Raw genomic sequence first — 17,985 nt, 5'->3', positions numbered from 1 at the left:
AAAATCTCTTAATGATCCATCATTCTCCCCAGGGAAGTTCAGCTTGAAATTCTCAAGGCAAATACAAATTTCTCCTCCAGATTCAACTTAATCCTGATTTCTCATTAGAAGGCTTATTTAGAGTGACATGATGTAATCTGCTTTCTCATTATAGACAGCTGTGTTTATCAGCCTCCAGCTATTTTAAAGGTACAGATACATTCACTCATGATTTTTGAAATATAAAGCAATTTCAGTTATTTTTTATAGGTTCTTTTGTATACCTTTGCATGAAAATTTTCACCTTACTATTGTATTTGGTCAACTTCATTTTTATCTCAGCAGTCAGCTATTTTTAAAAAAAGCAGTTTTTGGAAAGAAAAGCATAACCCAGATTTTGCTTGTTGAAAGTACTTTTAAGAAGTGGTACACTGGCGCGGATACCGCCGCCACCGTCGGGGCTTCTTACTTCTAAAATGGCGCCCCTGGACTTGGACAAGTACGTGGAGATAGCGCGGCTATGCAAATACCTACCGGAGAACGACTTGAAGCGGCTATGTGACTACGTTTGTGACCTCCTGTTGGAAGAGTCAAATGTCCAGCCAGTATCAACACCAGTAACAGTGTGTGGAGACATACATGGACAGTTTTATGACCTTTGTGAACTATTCAGAACTGGAGGTCAGGTTCCTGACACAAACTACATATTTATGGGTGATTTTGTAGACCGAGGTTACTATAGTTTGGAGACCTTCACTTACCTTCTTGCACTAAAGGCTAAATGGCCTGATCGTATTACACTTTTGCGAGGAAATCATGAGAGTAGACAGATAACACAGGTGTATGGATTTTATGATGAGTGCCAAACCAAATATGGAAATGCTAATGCCTGGAGATACTGTACCAAAGTTTTTGACATGCTCACAGTAGCAGCTTTAATAGATGAGCAGATTTTGTGTGTTCATGGTGGTTTATCTCCTGATATCAAAACACTGGATCAAATTCGAACCATTGAACGGAATCAGGAAATTCCCCATAAAGGAGCATTTTGTGATCTGGTTTGGTCAGATCCTGAAGATGTGGATACTTGGGCAATCAGTCCCCGAGGAGCAGGCTGGCTTTTTGGCGCAAAGGTCACAAATGAGTTTGTTCATATCAACAACCTAAAACTCATCTGCAGAGCACATCAATTAGTGCATGAAGGCTATAAATTTATGTTTGATGAGAAGCTGGTAACAGTATGGTCTGCTCCTAATTACTGCTATCGTTGTGGAAATATTGCTTCAATCATGGTCTTCAAAGATGTAAATACAAGAGAACCAAAGTTATTCCGGGCAGTTCCAGATTCAGAACGTGTTATTCCTCCCAGAACGACGACGCCGTATTTCCTTTGAGGCCTTCGCCCCATCCTGCTGACCCATTTTTCTGTCCTCTTCTTACCCCAACTTTTGTGTATTACCCTCTACAATATACTTTTTATTGAGCACTTTGCTGCTGAAATGCTGCCTCTTGCCTTTTTTTTTTAATTTTAAATTATCTAAATTTATTGCTTGTTATGGTGTCTATAGCAATGTTTTTCTATCAGTTTTCTCCCCCATCCCATCCCCGCCTTGGACTCATTTGAGAAGACTTGAGAAATGTCTTAATACTCACACTGCTGCATGTAGCTCTTGCTTATTTACCGGTCTGAGGGAAACAGAATGTGTTTCCTTTTTTAAAAAGCCAATTGACAGAACAGACTACTCTGAAATACTCTTCCTTTTGTATTATTCAGTCTTTTGTTTTAGTTTGGTAAGTTTTAAGAAATTTCAGCAGCAAAGTTGTTATCCAGTGGGCACGATGGACTACAAATGACTCGAGTTATGTATACCGTCCCAGCTGTAAACTCATTGTCCTTTGTTGGATGATATTTTAAATGGATATAAAATAAATTGGTCTAAAGGGCAAAAAAAAAAAAAAAAAAAAAAAAGAAGTGGTACACTGATAAAGAATCCACCTACCAGTTCAGGAGACGCATACGTACATTTATGGATGTGTATGTACATACATATGTGTGTATGTGTGTGTGAGAGATATAAACACAGAGAAGGACGTGACATTCAGAAGTGATCTGATATTGGGGCTAGGAATTGCTAGTTGGATAAGAGCCATTGACAGAATAGAGAAAACTTTCAACGAAAGACTCACAAGTAAAAGAATTTAAATACAAAAGGTAGAAGGTGAGTTGAGACATCTAAACTATCAACTTAAACCCTCTTGTTAGTCCCAATTCCTATACTATTTTGTTGGTGGTGAGTGCTTTCCAGTTTTAAATGGTTTCTTCTATTGGCGTTTGATCAAAGAGGGCAAGAGAACTAACAAGAGCATGTGGCTTTACTGACATTAACACAAAAGCTGTAAGCCCAACTCTTTTCTTTCACCTTTTTACACTCATTATAAGACAAAGTAAAACAAATTTAAGAATCTTGAAGGCTACCAAAAAAATGCATGTTCATTTTTATTGGTTAATAATCATAAGTCAATCCATTATACAACTGCAAATGGTTTCCCTTGATGTAAGACGTGGAACTTATTTATCCAACTGAAAGTCCCAAATATTAGCTAAATGTTGAGAAGATATTTTAATAACACAATGGCGAATACTGTGAATTCAATTCTAAAATCAGAAAATCTCAGGCAAACTGACTGGTTAAAGGATTAGGAACCTTGCATTGCTGAGCTAGCTCATGAAGGTGACATTTTCCTAGGATTAAGAGTTGTGGTTTCAAAATTACTCACACACATCATCCTGTAATAAAAACGGAAAGTATGCATCAGCCTAGCATCAGCTAATAATGCTGGTGCTTGTTCCTGGTCTCCTGTAATCTGGATCCTTGTTGAACAGCCATTTGCAACAGGCAATGGCTTGCTTTGTTGTAGTTTAGTGGCTAAGTCCTGTCTGACTCTGTTGCAAACCCATGGACTGAAGCCCACCAGGCTCCTCTGTCCATGGAATTTCCCACGCAAGAATACTGGAGTGAGTTGCCATTCCCTTCTCCAGGGGATCTTCCTGATCCCGGGATTGAACCCAGGTCTCCTGCATAGGCAGGCGGATTCTTTACCACTGAGCTACCAGGGAAGCCCTTAACTTTCTTACCTTCCCATTAGGTGAACTTTCTCTCTTCACAACTTCCTTATCTAGATCCACAGTACCTGTGGTCTTTCCCTGGCCAGTCAGACTGATCCTTACTCTTGTTGGCCAGTCTTGTCCTGTCTCCTAAACCACAGCATGACAAAAAAGCATCCTACCTACTTTTACTCAAAGTTACCACCAGATCTCTATTCTTTCAAACCCTATCACTTATGAACAGACAATGCAATTAGAAAATGCAAACAATATTCAGTGATCACCAAAGACAAACCGAAAGTTAGTCCCCAGAGCAAAAGAGGTAGGTGGAAAAACTCATACATTTGAATATTAAAATAATTATTTCCTTGGATCTTGAGCTAAATCAAAGTTAGAGTGAATAACAGGTGGAAAATAGGGGAGGGGGAAGAAGAGAGAAGATATCTCTGTCCATCTGTATTTATGGAGATGTGCCTGTGATGCCATTTTACGAATGATGAAGACTATAGTTAGGGTGAACATTTATCTTGGTTTGCCAGAGACAGTTGTAAATTTTGCCTTTTCCTGGTGTAATTACTAAGAGCATCTTTTTTGCACTTAAAAGTGTTCCACTTTGAATAATAAATCTCATGATCATTCTACCTAGAGTCAGAGAAGTTGTCATGGTAAGGATGAGTTATAAAAAAAAAAAAAAAACCAGTTCTGACTGAGAGAAGAGTATTATGACCTGTGGAAGGCAATGAGCAGTGAAGTGATAGGAGACCAGGACTGGAGGTTGAGACTGCTGATTCCTATGTGCTGAAGAGTGAATATATTTGCTTTTGTGGAGCGCAGTGTTTGACTTTAAATGTTACAGAAAATGAGATCAACTAAGCAGAGAGAATCCTAGTGATTAAGAATTTTGAAGCCCGTAATTTAGAATTTTAATTAGACTTTAGCCAGTAATCATTTTTCTCCTCAGAATAGGAGCATGGCTGTTCAATTTATACAGACAGATCCGTGATTCTTCTGGCTTCAGAAAGTCACAGTTGAAGGCACAAGATACTGAAATCGGTAGAAGTGGCTGTTGTCCTGGTCTAGACACAGGGTGGATAATATACAGACTGTAATTATGCCTGTGCATATGAAGAGAAGTCAAAAAGAAAGAAAAATCTCAGCTATGTATACAGTGAGGCTGAGATAAAAACAGCATCCCTTCTCAACTGGTACTTATACATTTCATTGACTCCGAGAGTATAAAGAGAAGGGCATTCAAAACACTAATTAATAACATGCATCACGATACTGGATGCTTGGGGCTGGTGCACTGGGACGACCCAGAGGGATGGAATGGGGAGGGAGGAGAGGGGAGGGTTCAGGATGGGGAACACATGTATACCTGTGGCGGATTCATTTTGATATTTGGCAAAACTAATACAATTATGTAAAGTTTAAAAATAAAATAAAATTAAAAAAAAAATAAAAATTAAAAAAAAAAAAAGATTTTGGGGCTTCCCTGGTAGCGCAGATGGTAAAGAATCCACCTGCAATGCAAAAGTCCCAGGTTTGATCTCTGAGTCAGCAAGATCCCCTGGAGAAGGGAATGGTTATCCACTCCAGTATTCTTTCCTGGAGAATTCCATGGACAGAGGAGCCTGGCGTGTTATAGTCCATGGAGTCACAAACAGTTGGACACAGCTGAGCAACTAACACTTTTACTTTTTTCATCAAAATTTTTAACTGCTATGAACTCCCTTTCTTTATTGACTTTTCTCCTATTTATATCTCAGGAAAAGAAAGAAAAGCAAAATGTGAACCAGATAGTATAAATATATCTTAGATTACTTATTTACTATACATACAAATCTTACATACTTTAATGACCAAAAATAAAAATAGTAAATCTGCGTTGTCCTGTCCTGTGCTCTTAACTAGAGGCATTATATCTGCCGAGCCTTTCCTATCAGTGCCCAGTTGCTGGGTTTTCAGTTCCCAGGGGCTTTTAAATGGCTAATAGGTAACTGTGTATGTGTGCTAAGTCACTTCAGTCATGTCCGACTCTTTGCCACCCCATGGACCATAGCCCACCAGGCTTCTCTGTCCATGGGATTCTCCAAGCAAGAATACTAGAATGGGTTGCTTTAACCTTTTTCAAGGGATCTTCCCAACCCAGGGATTGAACCCACATCTCTTATGTCTCCTTCATTGGCAGGAAGGTTCTTTACCACTAGTGCCACTTGGGAAACCCAACAGGAGACTGTAGCTCATGTGAAAAATTAAACTACGTCTAGTTGTGCATTAGACCTGAAAGCACAGCCCACTAATGAGCCACCTTTGCTTGTATGTTGCTTTTCATTCTCCTTAAATGTGATTAGACTGGATGTAGTGACCATTTTCTTGTTCAGTCACTAAGTCATGTCTGACCCTTTGTGATCCCCATGGACTGTAGCATACCAGGCTTTCATGTCCTTCACTATCTCCTGGAGTTTGCTCAAACTCTTACCCATGGTGTTGATGATGCTATCCAACCATCTCATCCTCTGCTATTCCCTTGTCCTCCTACCCTCAATCTTTTCCAGCATTAGGGTCTTTTTCAGTGAGTTGGCTCTTTGCATCAAGTGGCCAAAGCATTGGAGCTTCAGCATCAGTCCTTCCAATGAATATTCAGGATTGATTTCCTTAAAGATTGCCTGGTTTGATCTCCATGGTTAGTTGTCTTCAAATCCATTCTCCTCCCTTACATTTTTCCATTTGGTATCACTGAGGGGCTGAAAATATAACCCCCAGACAAACCCCCAGACTCCTTTAAGGAATTGATCTCTGGTTCAGAGTGCCAAGTCCCTTCAGTCATGTCCAACTCTTTGTGACCCTATGGACTGTAGCCCACCAGGCTCCTCTGTCCAAGGGATCTCCAGGCAAGAATACTAGACTGGGTTGCCATTTTCCTGCTCCAGGGGATCTTCCTGACCTAGGGATTGAACCTGGGTCTCCCTTGTCTCTTGCACTGCAGGTGGATTCTTTACTGTCTGAGCCATAGAAAGGTACTGGCAAGTGATTGACAATAGAAGAAGAAGAGAACCTGGAGGAATCCCTCCCTCCCTTTCCCCACCTCTGCTTCAGGCATGTGTCTATGACAGTGACTGCTTCTCCATGTGCTTCCAACATCCACAACTTCCGGTCCCAGCACCTTTCTTTTCACAACATAATGCCCTCTCCTGATTATGTAAATGGAGGTTTAGAAGCACCCCACTCCAGTACTCTTGCCTGGAAAATTCCATGGACGGAGGAGCCTGGTAGGCTACAGTCCATGGGCTCGCAAAGAGTCAGACATGACTGAGCGACTTCACTTTCAAGCAGTTAGATCTAAATCTAATCTAAAGCAAAGAGATCTAGAAATTTAGACAGAGATTAGAGGGTTAGCAGTTGGAGGTTTAGAGGTTAGAGGTTAAGTGGAGATTTAGAAGAGGTTTAGAATAAGGTTGTTATTATGATCGGACTGATTGTATTCATTTTTTTACAGAAGATTCACAGTTTATGCCTGTTGTCCTGACATAATTATGAAAAGAAGCCTCTTTCATCTTCAAAGATGTTTCAGTTGACAAATAGTATGGTCACTGTACTCATTTACATTCTAAATTTATTTCAATTTTTACAAATTTGAAGATGACAAATTCCCACAGAAAATGTGGAATTCAGCGCCATTTCTGTAACTTGACAAACCCTAATTCTTTCCCAAAGTATTTGAGCTTCTCTCTTATCCCAGAGATCCTGGGGTGAGACTAGCTTACATTTTCACAGAGTATACAAATATTTAATGGGTAAGTTTTGAACACATAAATGGGTAAATATTCACTTAATGCCTGGAAAGTTTGAATCCATATAAATTATAACAAAAAACACTAAAACTTGTATAAATTGCTAAACAAACCAAAATATTCTTAAACAGTAATGTCCAAAGGAGTAGAATAGACATGAGGATTGTGACAGAAATTGGTGCTTTTACCAATGTATCCATGTGGCAATGATGTTTAGGTGTTTATTTGTGCTAGCCTATGGACTAAATGACGGAGAAGGACAAGGAGCAAAACAAGACTTATTTGCTTTCAGTGGGGCTCCATTGCTAACAACACGGAGAATTAGAACTACAGTTTTAGGGAGAGAAACCTATATGCAGGTCAGGAAGCAACAGTTAGAACTGGACATGGAACAACAGACTGGTTCCAAATAGGAAAAGGAGTACGTCAAGGCTGTATATTGTCACCCTGCCTATTTAACTTATATGCAGAGTACATCATGGGCTGGAAGAAGCAGAAGCTGGAATCAAGATTGCCAGGAGAAATATCAATAACCTCAGATATGCAGATGACACCACCTTTATGGCAGAAAGTGAAGAGGAATTAAAAAGCCTCTTGATGAAAGTGAAAGAGGAGAGTGAAAAAGTTGGCTTAAAACTCAACATTCAGAAAACGAAGATCATGGCATCTGGTCCCATCACTTCATGCAAATAGATGGGGAAACAGTGCAAACAGTGTCAGACTTTATTTTGGGGGGCTCCAAAATCACTGCAGACGGTGATTGCAACCATGAAATTAAAAGACGCTTACTCCTTGGAAGGAAAGTTATGACCAACCTAGATAGCATATTAAAAAGCAGAGATATTATTTTGCCAACAAAGGTCCATCTAGTTAAGGCTATGGTTTTTCCAGTGGTCATGTATGGATGTGAGAGTTGGACTCTGAAGAAAGCTGAGCACTGAATAATTGATGCTTTTGAACTATGGTGTTGGAGAAGACTCTTGAGAGTCCCTTGGACTGCAAGGAGATCCAACCAGTCCATCCTAAAGACCAGTCCTGGGTGTTCATTGGAAGGACTGATGCTGAGGCTGAAACTCCAATACTTTGGCCACCTCATACGAAGAGTTGACTCATTGGAAAAGACCCTGATGCTGGAAGGGATTGGGGGCAGGAGGAGAAGGGGATGACAGAGGATGAGATGGCTAGATGGCATCACCAACTCGATGCACATGAGTTTGAGTGAACTCAGAGAGTTGGAGATGGACAGGGAGGCCAGGAGTGCTGCAATTCATGGGGTCACAAAAAATCGGACACGACTAAGTGACTGAACTGAACTGAACAGAAATATATTACCAAGGGCATGGCATTATCTACTCAATGGATGTGAGTTTGAGCAAACTCTGGGAGGTAACAAAGAATAGGGGAGCCTGGTGTGCTGCAGTCCACGGGGTCGCAAAGAGTCAGACACAACTTAGCGACTGAACAAATAAATGTCCACATCTTTGATTATTAATGTTCCTCAACACTTAATGCTAATTAAATAAGGACAACTATCTATAGGCAAAGTCCAGTACCCAAGACATAGCTTGCAATGATGTCTGTAATACCAAAAGTTAGGCTACTGATAGGCTATTAAATAAATGCACATACATGTAATTACATGTCTGCTATTGTTATGATTACATTAAAAACTAGAATGTGAAATACAAAAATAAATGTGATCATTTTAGAGAACAGTGACTTTATAGTTTTTTTTTTTCAAATAAACTTTCTGTAATATCATTTTCTCAGGTCCATTTTAAAATAAACATAAAGAATAAATTCACATTGGCCTGACAAATAATTAAGAATTTAAGACACTGACACTTGAAGTTACTTTCCTCAAGATGAAAATTAAACACTTATGAAATGAATGCTTCTTTGTTTCATCCTATAATACTGTGATGAAGCCTCAGTGTGATTTTAAAAATAACGAATGTGGGCTGAGAGTCACAAGCTGGGGTTTTGTTGCTTTTCTGTCAATATCCAAGAGCTAACTTTGACTAAAATTTCTTGGAGTGTAGTTACTTATCTATAAACAGGTGAATATAAACTCAATTAGCTATTGGTATATAAAAAGCTTTTTTAAAAAGCATAAAACATTTTAAGTCTATGAAAGGCTGCTATTACTAACAGCTATAACTAATTGCATTTCCATTGTAAAATGGAGCTCATTTGAAATAAGGTTTATATTTTTAAACCTGCATTTATCATTTTATGCTTAAAATGTAATTTTATAGATCACTGATAAATCCAGAGACACACAGTTTTAATATAAATGCCATAAAAGTGGTAGACAGTATCATCCTCCACTTAAAAAAAACAGCTATTTTGTTTTCCTTTTTATTGTAATAGTAATGATGTGTGAAAAAGGTGTTATACAAAAAAACTCATGTACCGTATAACATAATCACTTTTTATTAAAATGAAACAAAAAGATAAAGAGGCCCCTAGGTAGAATGTCCCTAACAAACAGAGAGGGCATTAAAATGTGACAGGTTGACAGACAGGATAATCTGAAGAACTCAAACATTTTTATTGAACTTGTATGAACAGCCAAGAGATAGGATACAGAGAAAATTACTATATTAATTATTTTGTCATTATAATGAGTATTTTAATTGACACAGAATTTACTTAAAAGTTCATTTTTGAATAATGTTGCATTCATAAAAAACATTCATGTGAAAAGTGCACAATAGCTTAAATAAGGTTGGGCCTATTCCATATATGTATTTCTAAATACACTTGGTATGTCTTCAATACTTATATATTTAAATATTTAAATAACAATTAGTAATACTGAAATACAGTACACATGTTTATGGATGTATACCAAGCTCCTAGAAGAGTGACTGTCACATAGTAGGTGTCAATAAGTATTTTTCAAGAGAAAGAACAGATGATACACAGAAAAAAATATCCAATTTCTCACCTAAGCTCTTGGAGTTATATTATTGTTAAAATGTCTCTCTCAAAAATGTACTGTTTATTAGAAAAAATGGTACTGATGAACCTATTTCTGGGGCAGGAATAGAGTCACAGACATAGAGAACAGACTGTGGACACAAAGGCGGAAGGGGAGAGGAATGAACTGAAAGAGTAGCATTGACATATATACACTGCATATATAAAATAGATAGCTAGCAGGAAGTAAGCACAAGGAACTCAGCTCAGTGCTCTGTGATGACCTGGAGGGCTGGAATGGCAGTGGGCAGCCGGGAGGGGGCGGTTAGGAGGGAGGCTCAAGAGGGATGGGATATATATGTGTGTGTGATTAGTTGCTCGGTCATGTCCAATTCTTCGCGACCCCATGGACTGTAGCCCAACTGGCTCCTCTGTCCATGGGGATTCTCCAGGCAAGAATACTGGAGTAGGTTGCCATGCCCTCCTCCTGGAGATCTTCCAACCCAGGGATTGAACCTAGGTCTCCCACACTGCAGGCAGATTCTCTACCATCTGAGCCACCAGGGAAGCGGGTATATATACATATATATTTACAGCTAATTCACAATGTTTTAGAGCAGAAACCCGGGCTTCTCTGGTGGCTCAGATGGTAAAGAATCTGCCTGTGATGCAGGAGATCAGGTTCAATCCCTGGGTCGGAGAGATCCCCTGGAAAAGGAAATGGCAACCCGCTCCAGTATTCTTGCCTGGAGAATTCCATGGACAGAGAAGCCCGGTGGGCTACAGTCCATGGGGTTGCAAAGAGTTGGGCATGACTGAACACATCTACCTATCCACAACTTAGTGGCTTAAACCACAATAAACTTTAATAACTCTCACAGTTTTTGTGTGTCAGCTATGTGAAGACGGCTCATCTGGGAAGCTCTGACTCCGTGGCGCTTGTGAGGTTACAGCAAGTTGTCAGCCACAGCTGGACTCCTCTGAAGGCATGTCCAGGGTTTGCGGATCTGCTGTAAAGGATGCTCCTCGTGACTCAATTGACTGACAAGTTGGTGATGACTGTTAGCAGGAGATCTAAGAATCTCCCCACCTAGACTTTTATCATGATTCCTGGAACATGGTCATAACATGGCAGCCCCAGGGCCCGAGAATGAGTGATGAGAGCTAAAGATAGAAGCCATGGTATCTTTTGCAATCGAGCCTCAGAAATCACACTTTGTCACTCTCATGACATCCCATCCTTTGAAAAGAGTCACTAACTGCAGCCGATGTTCAGCACAACAGAAGAATGAGGCTGCTCCTTCTGAAAAGAGGAATATAAGAGAATTTGTGGACATATTTTAAAACCACTAAAGCTACTTAACTGACTTTACATATAAGCTCTTTATTCATTGCTATAGTCATATAGGGGAAATGAATGAGGGGAGATTTTCCATTTTATAATAAAATGAGTCCTATTATCTTCCAATAGATATTCTTGCACACTAAGAACCTTTCTCCCCAGAATTAGGCAAGTTATTATCTCCACTTTCCACTGCATTTTGTCTATGAGTACACATTATATGTAGAGGAAAACACTTTATTACCAAAGGGTCTAATACTTACTGTCTGGACTATTGTAGGTATCCATAAGAACCCCAGGGATGCTTATTAATAATGCAGATCCTTGGATTTCAACCCAGACTGACTAAATTAGAATACTGAATGTAAGATACTGGGATTTTCATTTTTGACAAGCTCCTAAGGCTGATTCTGATTCCAGCTGGTCCATGAACTCTAATCTAATAGGCTCAGGAAAAAAGAACTGGTGATTTAGGTTCTTTCCATGTCCTGGCATGGAAAAAACCAAATGTCTATGGACAAATGAATGGATAAAGAAGGTATGGTATACACAATGGAATATTGCTCAGCCATAACAAGGAACAAAATTGGGTTGTCTGTAGGATGTGGATGGGCTGAGAGTCTGTCATACAGAGTGAAGTAAGTCAGAAAGACAAAACAGCATATCGTATATTAACATGTACATGTGGAATCTAGAAAAATGGTACTGCTGAACCTATTTCCAGGGCAGAAATAGAGATGCAAAGGGAATGGACATGTACACACAGTGGGGGAAGGGAAAGGGGTAAAAATTGGGAGATTAGGATTGACATCTATACACTTCCATGTGTAAAATAGACCTGTGGGAACCTGCTGTATAGCACAGGGAGCTCAGCTTGGTGCTCTGTGATGACTTAGATGGGCAGGATATGGTGCAGGATGGGAGGGAGTTTCTAGAGGAAGAGGAAATCTGTATATATATAGCTGACTAACTTTACTGTACATCAGAAAAACATAACATTGTAAAGCAATGATACTGCAATTAAAAAAGAAAGAACTGGTAAAACAGGGCATCATTTTTACTGTAACCATGCTAAGACGAATGTCTAGATATAATTTCTCATGTTGGGCCAAAGAACTAAACAGACATTTCTCCAAAGAAGACATACAGATAGCTAACAAACACATGAAAAGATGTTCAGCATCACTCATTATCAGTTCAGTTCAGTCAGTTCAGTCACTCAGTCATGTCCAACTCTCCATGACCCCCTGAACCGCAGCACACCAGGCCTTCCTGTCCATCACCAACTACTGGAGTCCACCCAAACCCATGTGCATTGTATCGATGATGCCATCCAACCATCTTATCCTCTGTTCCCCCCTTCTCCTCCTGCCCTCAATCTTTCCCAGCATCAGGGTCTTTTTAAATGAGTCAGCTCTCCACATCAGGTGGCCAAAGTATTGGAGTTTCAACTTCAACATCAGTCCCTCCAATGAACACCCAGGACTGATCCTCTTTAGGATGGACTGGTTGGATCTCCTTGCAGTCCAAGGGACTCTCAAGAGTCTTCTCCAACACCACACTTCAAAAGCATCAATTCTTCAGCACTCAGCTTTCATTATAATCCAACTCTCACATCCATACCTGACTACTGGAAAAACCATAGCCTTGACTAGATGGACCTTTGTTGGCAAAGTAATGTCTCTGCTTTTGAATATGCTATCTAGGTTGGTCATAACTTTCCTTCCAAGAAGCAAACATCTTTTAATTTCATGGCTTCAATCACCATCCGCAGTGATTTTGAAGCCCAGAAATTATTACCACTTATTATCAGAGAAATGCAAATCAAAACCACAATGAGGTACCATCTCATGCCGGTCAGAATGGCTGCTATCAAAAAGTCTGCTGCTGCTGCTGCTGCTAAGTCGCTTCAGTCATGTCCGAATCTGTGCGACCCCATAGACGGCAGCCCACCAGGCTCTCCCGTCCCTGGGACTCTCTAGGCAAGAATACTGGAGTGAGTTGCCATTTCCTTCTCCTATGCGTGAAAGTGAAGTCACTTGGTCGAGTCCAACTCTGTGCGATCCCATGCACTGCAGCCCACCAGGATCCCCCGTCCATGGGATTCTCCAGGCAAGAGTACTGGAGTGGGGTGATCAAAAAGTCTACAAACAATAAATGCTGGAGAGGGTGTGGAGAAAAGAAACCCTCTTACACTGTTGGTGGGCATGCAAACTAGTACAGCCACTATGGAGAACAGTGTGGAGATTCCTTAAAAAACTGGAAATAGAACTGCCATACGACCCAACAGTCCCACTGCTGGACATACACACCAAGGAAACCAGAATTGAAAGGGACGCGTGTACCCCAATGTTCATCACAGCACTGTTTACAATAGCCAGGACATGGAAGCAACCTAGATATCCATCAGCAGATGAATGGATAAGAAAGCTGTGGTAAATATACACAATGGACTATTACTCAGCTATTAAAAAGAATGCATTTGAAACAGTTCTAATGAGGTTGATGAAACTGGAGCCTATTATACAGAGTGAAGTCAGAAAGAAAAACACCAATACAGAATATTAATGTGTATATATGGAATTTAGAAAGATGGTAACGATAACCCTGTATGTGAGACAGCAAAAGAGATACAGATGTAAAGAACAGACTTTTGGACTCTATGGGAGAGGGCGAGGGTGGGATGATTTGAGAGAATAGCACTGAAACATGTATATTACCATATGTGAAATAGATAGCCAGTCCAGGTTTGATGCATGATACAGGGTGCTCAGGGCTGGTACACTGGGATGACCCTGAGAGATGGAATGGGGAGGGAGATGGGAGGGGGGTTTAGGATGGAACACATGTACACCCATGGCTGATTCATGTGAATGTATGGCAAAAACCACCACAATATTGTAAAGTAATTAGCCTCCAATTAAAATAAATAAATAAATATTTTTTTAAAGAAAAAAAAAATTTCTCATGTCAGAGGCTATTTAAGGGAAGTGAAAGTATTAGTCGCTCAGTCTTACCTGACTCTTTGCGACCCTGATGGCCTGCAGCCCACCAGGCTCATCTGTCCATGGAATTCTCCAGGCAAGAAACTGGAGTGGGTAGCCATGCCCTTCTTCAGGGGATCTTCCTGACCCATGGATCAAACCCCAGTCTCCTACATTACAGGTAGATTATCATCTGAGTCACCAGGGAAGCCCAGTTAAGAGGAAGAGGATTGCAAATGTGCTTTTTTTTTCCCCTTCAACTTTATGAACTACAGCATCAAATAGAACTAGTAGAGGAAAATCATAATATTCTTCACAACTCTACTGTTAATTAGGAACTAAGCAAGAAGTATTGATAGGCTTAAATCATTATAGAAGCCTGAAAATTTTTTTGAAGTGAAAAATTGTATGCCTTAAAATTAGGTTTCTGAGTTACAAAACAGGAAAGGAAAGAAATCAAGCATTAGTCATCACCAGTTACAAAAGATATTATGAAAAATGTTGCCTCATAAAACAAAAGGAAGGAGAAAGTCCTGACTGTGACTCTTCCCAGACAACAGTCATGTTTGCAATTATTTTCTGAAAATAAACAAGCCATTGTTTAATATTTGTAAAATGTCAGAAAATAATTAAGTAAACAGCTCTAACTGTGTTAAATTTTAATTTTATTCAAATGATTTTCAATGTACATTATTTTACATCACCTTTTTAAATGTTTCATTTTATATTAGGGTACAGCCAGTTAACAATGTTGTAATAGTTTCAGGTGGGCAGTAAAGGGATTCAGCCATACATGTACATTTATTCATTCTCTCCCAAACTCCCCTTCCATCCAGGCTGTCACATAACATTGAGCGGTTTCATACAGTAGGTCCTTATTGGTTACCCATTTTAAATACAGCAATGTGTGCATGTCGATCCCAAACTCACTAGCCATCCCTTTTTAAGTAAGTTTGGAGCTTCATGAAAGATGACCCGCAGCTGTATCTTTTTCCATTCATTCACAATAGTGGAGGAATGAAGGCAACAGTTGGGCATCCCAGGTGGTACTAGTGGTAATGAACCCACCTGCCAATGCAGGAGAATAAGAGACTAAAAGAGTTCAATCCCTGGATCAGGAAGATCCCCTGGAGGAGGGCACAGCAACCCATTCCAGTATTCTTACCTGGAGAATCCCACCGACAGAGGAGCCTGGCGGGCTACAGTCCATGGGGTTGCAAAGAGTTGGACACAATTGAACACAGCACAGCTTCTTGGGGGTCAGTTTTATGCCAGGATTCTGATCCAGACGCACAACCACATTCACCTCTGTTAGCACTACACTTTGTCTTGTCTGTGATAGCCTTGATTATGAAAACCAAGCCAAGCTGTATTCATATCAGAAATTCATGTTATCTGTGTATACATGGATAAGCCTTTATCTAGATACATTAATTTAAATGTTTTTATTTTCCTAGTTATTGATTTTCTTTAAGTGAGTATAACACTAAAGTACACAATTAAAATAAATAAATTTATATTAAAAAAAACAAATTACATAAGGAGCATTTTAAAAGTTAAAAGTTTAAGACTTGTATCCCAAAGATTCTGATTCAGAATTCTTAGTCAGGAATTACAATATACTTTGTTTACCCTTTGTAAAAAATTCCTTTAGCTATTTTTAAAAGAGCACATGTTTATATAAACAAAAAGTTGAAACCTAAATATTCACAAAGCATAATTTAAACATTCCCCTGTATTCTTTTTTTCTATTTCACACCTATTAGGTTAACAATCTGCTGTGAATCCCTCTATAATTTTCTATATGCTCAAATAAACAAGTTCATCTATTTTATTTGTTTATAAATGGGATTATATAATAAATATTATCTGCACCTTTTTTCACTTAATTATGAATTGCTGATATCATGTAAACATGTTTAGACCAATCTCATTATTTCAATTATGCAGTATTTCATTCCATATACTACAGTTTTTTTCCATGATATACTACAGTTTTTTAATTCCTTTGCACACAGATGGAGGTTAAGTATTATTTCTATACCTGTGAGCTGGGTGCTTCCAGAGGTGAAACCTAGAAGAAATTTTTTAGATAGCCTCCGAATCCAATATATTCTTGAACACAATATAGCTTATTGACAATTACAGAAGAAGACATAGAATGCAATTTGTATAACAGCAACACAAATAACTTCAGCAGGAACATCAGTCATCACCCTTTTTATATTGTCTTGTGCTCCTGCTTTAAAAATGTCTTCAATTCACAATATCTTAATCTGCTGGTGTTTTTATTTTGAAATGTGATTGCTAATCAGTGGTATCTGGCTTTTAAATTTAAATAGAAATTTCCAAGTTACTTTTTTAAATGCTGCATCAGTTCATACTTCATAAACAATGTAAGATGGTATTCATTTCCTTGCATCATTACTAGCATTAGATTGTATTAGATTTGTAGTTTTTCTAAATTTGAAAAGACAAATCACAATACCTCATTGTTGATCTAATTTACAAAATGCATGACACAAAAGGCCAGTGTCTCCAAAATGCACTAATCTCTTACAAACTAATAACAAAAGAAAACATCCCAATGGAAAAATGCACAAGGAGTATGAATAAGCAATTTAAAAAAAGGAAATTCAAGTGGCCAATAATCAGATTAAAAAATACTGGGCCTCATGAAAAGTAGAAGACATATCTCCCCAAGAAGGATGTAAGTTCCACGAGGTAGCAATTTTTGTCTGTTCTGCTTATTGATGTACATGGTGCATCTCCCAGCACCAAGAGCAGTGCCTGGCACATGACAGGTCCTCTGTAACATATGGCGAATACTTGGTGTCTGTGCAGAGAGACCGACAATAATGGAGGAAAAGAATCTGCTTTAAAAAACCCAGAATGACACCAGACTCATTCACTCAAATGGAACAGAGGAAAAAAGTAAGACGTGTGCTAAAAATCAGGTATTAATTGAAGGTACTCTGGCACATGGAAAGGCCAAGAGCTAAGCTTTTAATGAAGGGGTAAATGTGCACAAAACTCTCTGTGTTTTTTGTGTGGGTATAGTGGAAGAACATTCTAGATTCAGGCATTGGCTGAGCCTTCAGTGAAATATCCATTCTTCATGAGTTAAGCAGTACTTGCCATCCAAAATTTCTATCCATGTAAATACAAACTCAAGCCACCTTCTTACTTCTTCATTATTATTATGAATGACCAAATGAGAACCATTAGACATTTGAGAAACTCTTACAAGTCAAAGGAAGAAACAAAGATGAAAGGAAAAGAGGTCCTAGAGGATACAGAGATAATTCAGGGAACAGAAAAACTCAATGAACAAAAGGAAGAAAGGAAAGTCAATTCATTATGTCAAAGAAATGGCTATCCATTCCAGTATTCTTGCCTGGAAAACCCTATGGACAGAGGAGCCTTGCAGGCTACAGTCCTTGGGGTTGCAAAGAGTCAGACATGACTTAGCAACTGAGCACAATCTTGTAAATAATACTGCAATGTACATTGGGCTGCATGTATCTTTTTAAACTATGGTTTTCTCTGGTTATATGCCCAGGAATAGGATTGCTGCATCATATGGTAGTTCTATTTTCAGTTTTTTAAGGAACCTCCATACTGTTTTCCCTAGTAGCTGTATCAATAGCCAGGACATGGAAGCAACCTAAATGTCCATCAACAGAGGAATGGATAAAGAAGATGTTGTACATAAACACAATGGAATACTACTCAGCCATAAAGAAGAACAAAATAATGCCATTTGCAGGAACATAAATAGACTTAGAGACTGTCATATTGAGTGCAATAAATCAGACACAGAAAGACAAATGTCATATAATATCACTTATACAT

General features: G+C 39.0%; 1 protein-coding gene across 1 annotated transcript; it reads left to right on the top strand.

The window, feature by feature from the left end:
• The first annotated feature begins 420 nt into the window (after nt 1-420).
• LOC129635762 (serine/threonine-protein phosphatase 6 catalytic subunit) lies at nt 421-1,479 on the top strand. The gene has a single exon (XM_055558908.1). The coding sequence runs from the start codon at nt 456-458 to the stop codon at nt 1,371-1,373; it is 918 nt and encodes a 305-aa protein (XP_055414883.1). The 5' UTR covers nt 421-455; the 3' UTR covers nt 1,374-1,479.
• Nucleotides 1,480-17,985: the final 16,506 nt, after the last annotated feature.

The sequence above is a fragment of the Bubalus kerabau genome, chromosome 21 (genome assembly GCF_029407905.1).
Source record: "Bubalus kerabau isolate K-KA32 ecotype Philippines breed swamp buffalo chromosome 21, PCC_UOA_SB_1v2, whole genome shotgun sequence".
Taxonomy (NCBI): Eukaryota; Metazoa; Chordata; class Mammalia; order Artiodactyla; family Bovidae; genus Bubalus; species Bubalus kerabau.
The sequence above is the reverse complement of the archived record's forward strand: the minus strand, read 5'-3'. Positions and strand labels throughout refer to the sequence as shown.

Coding starts and splice junctions, on each gene's coding strand:
- LOC129635762 (XM_055558908.1), top strand. CDS start 456: ATGGCGCCCCTGGACTTGGACAAGTACGTGGAGATAGCGCGGCTATGC.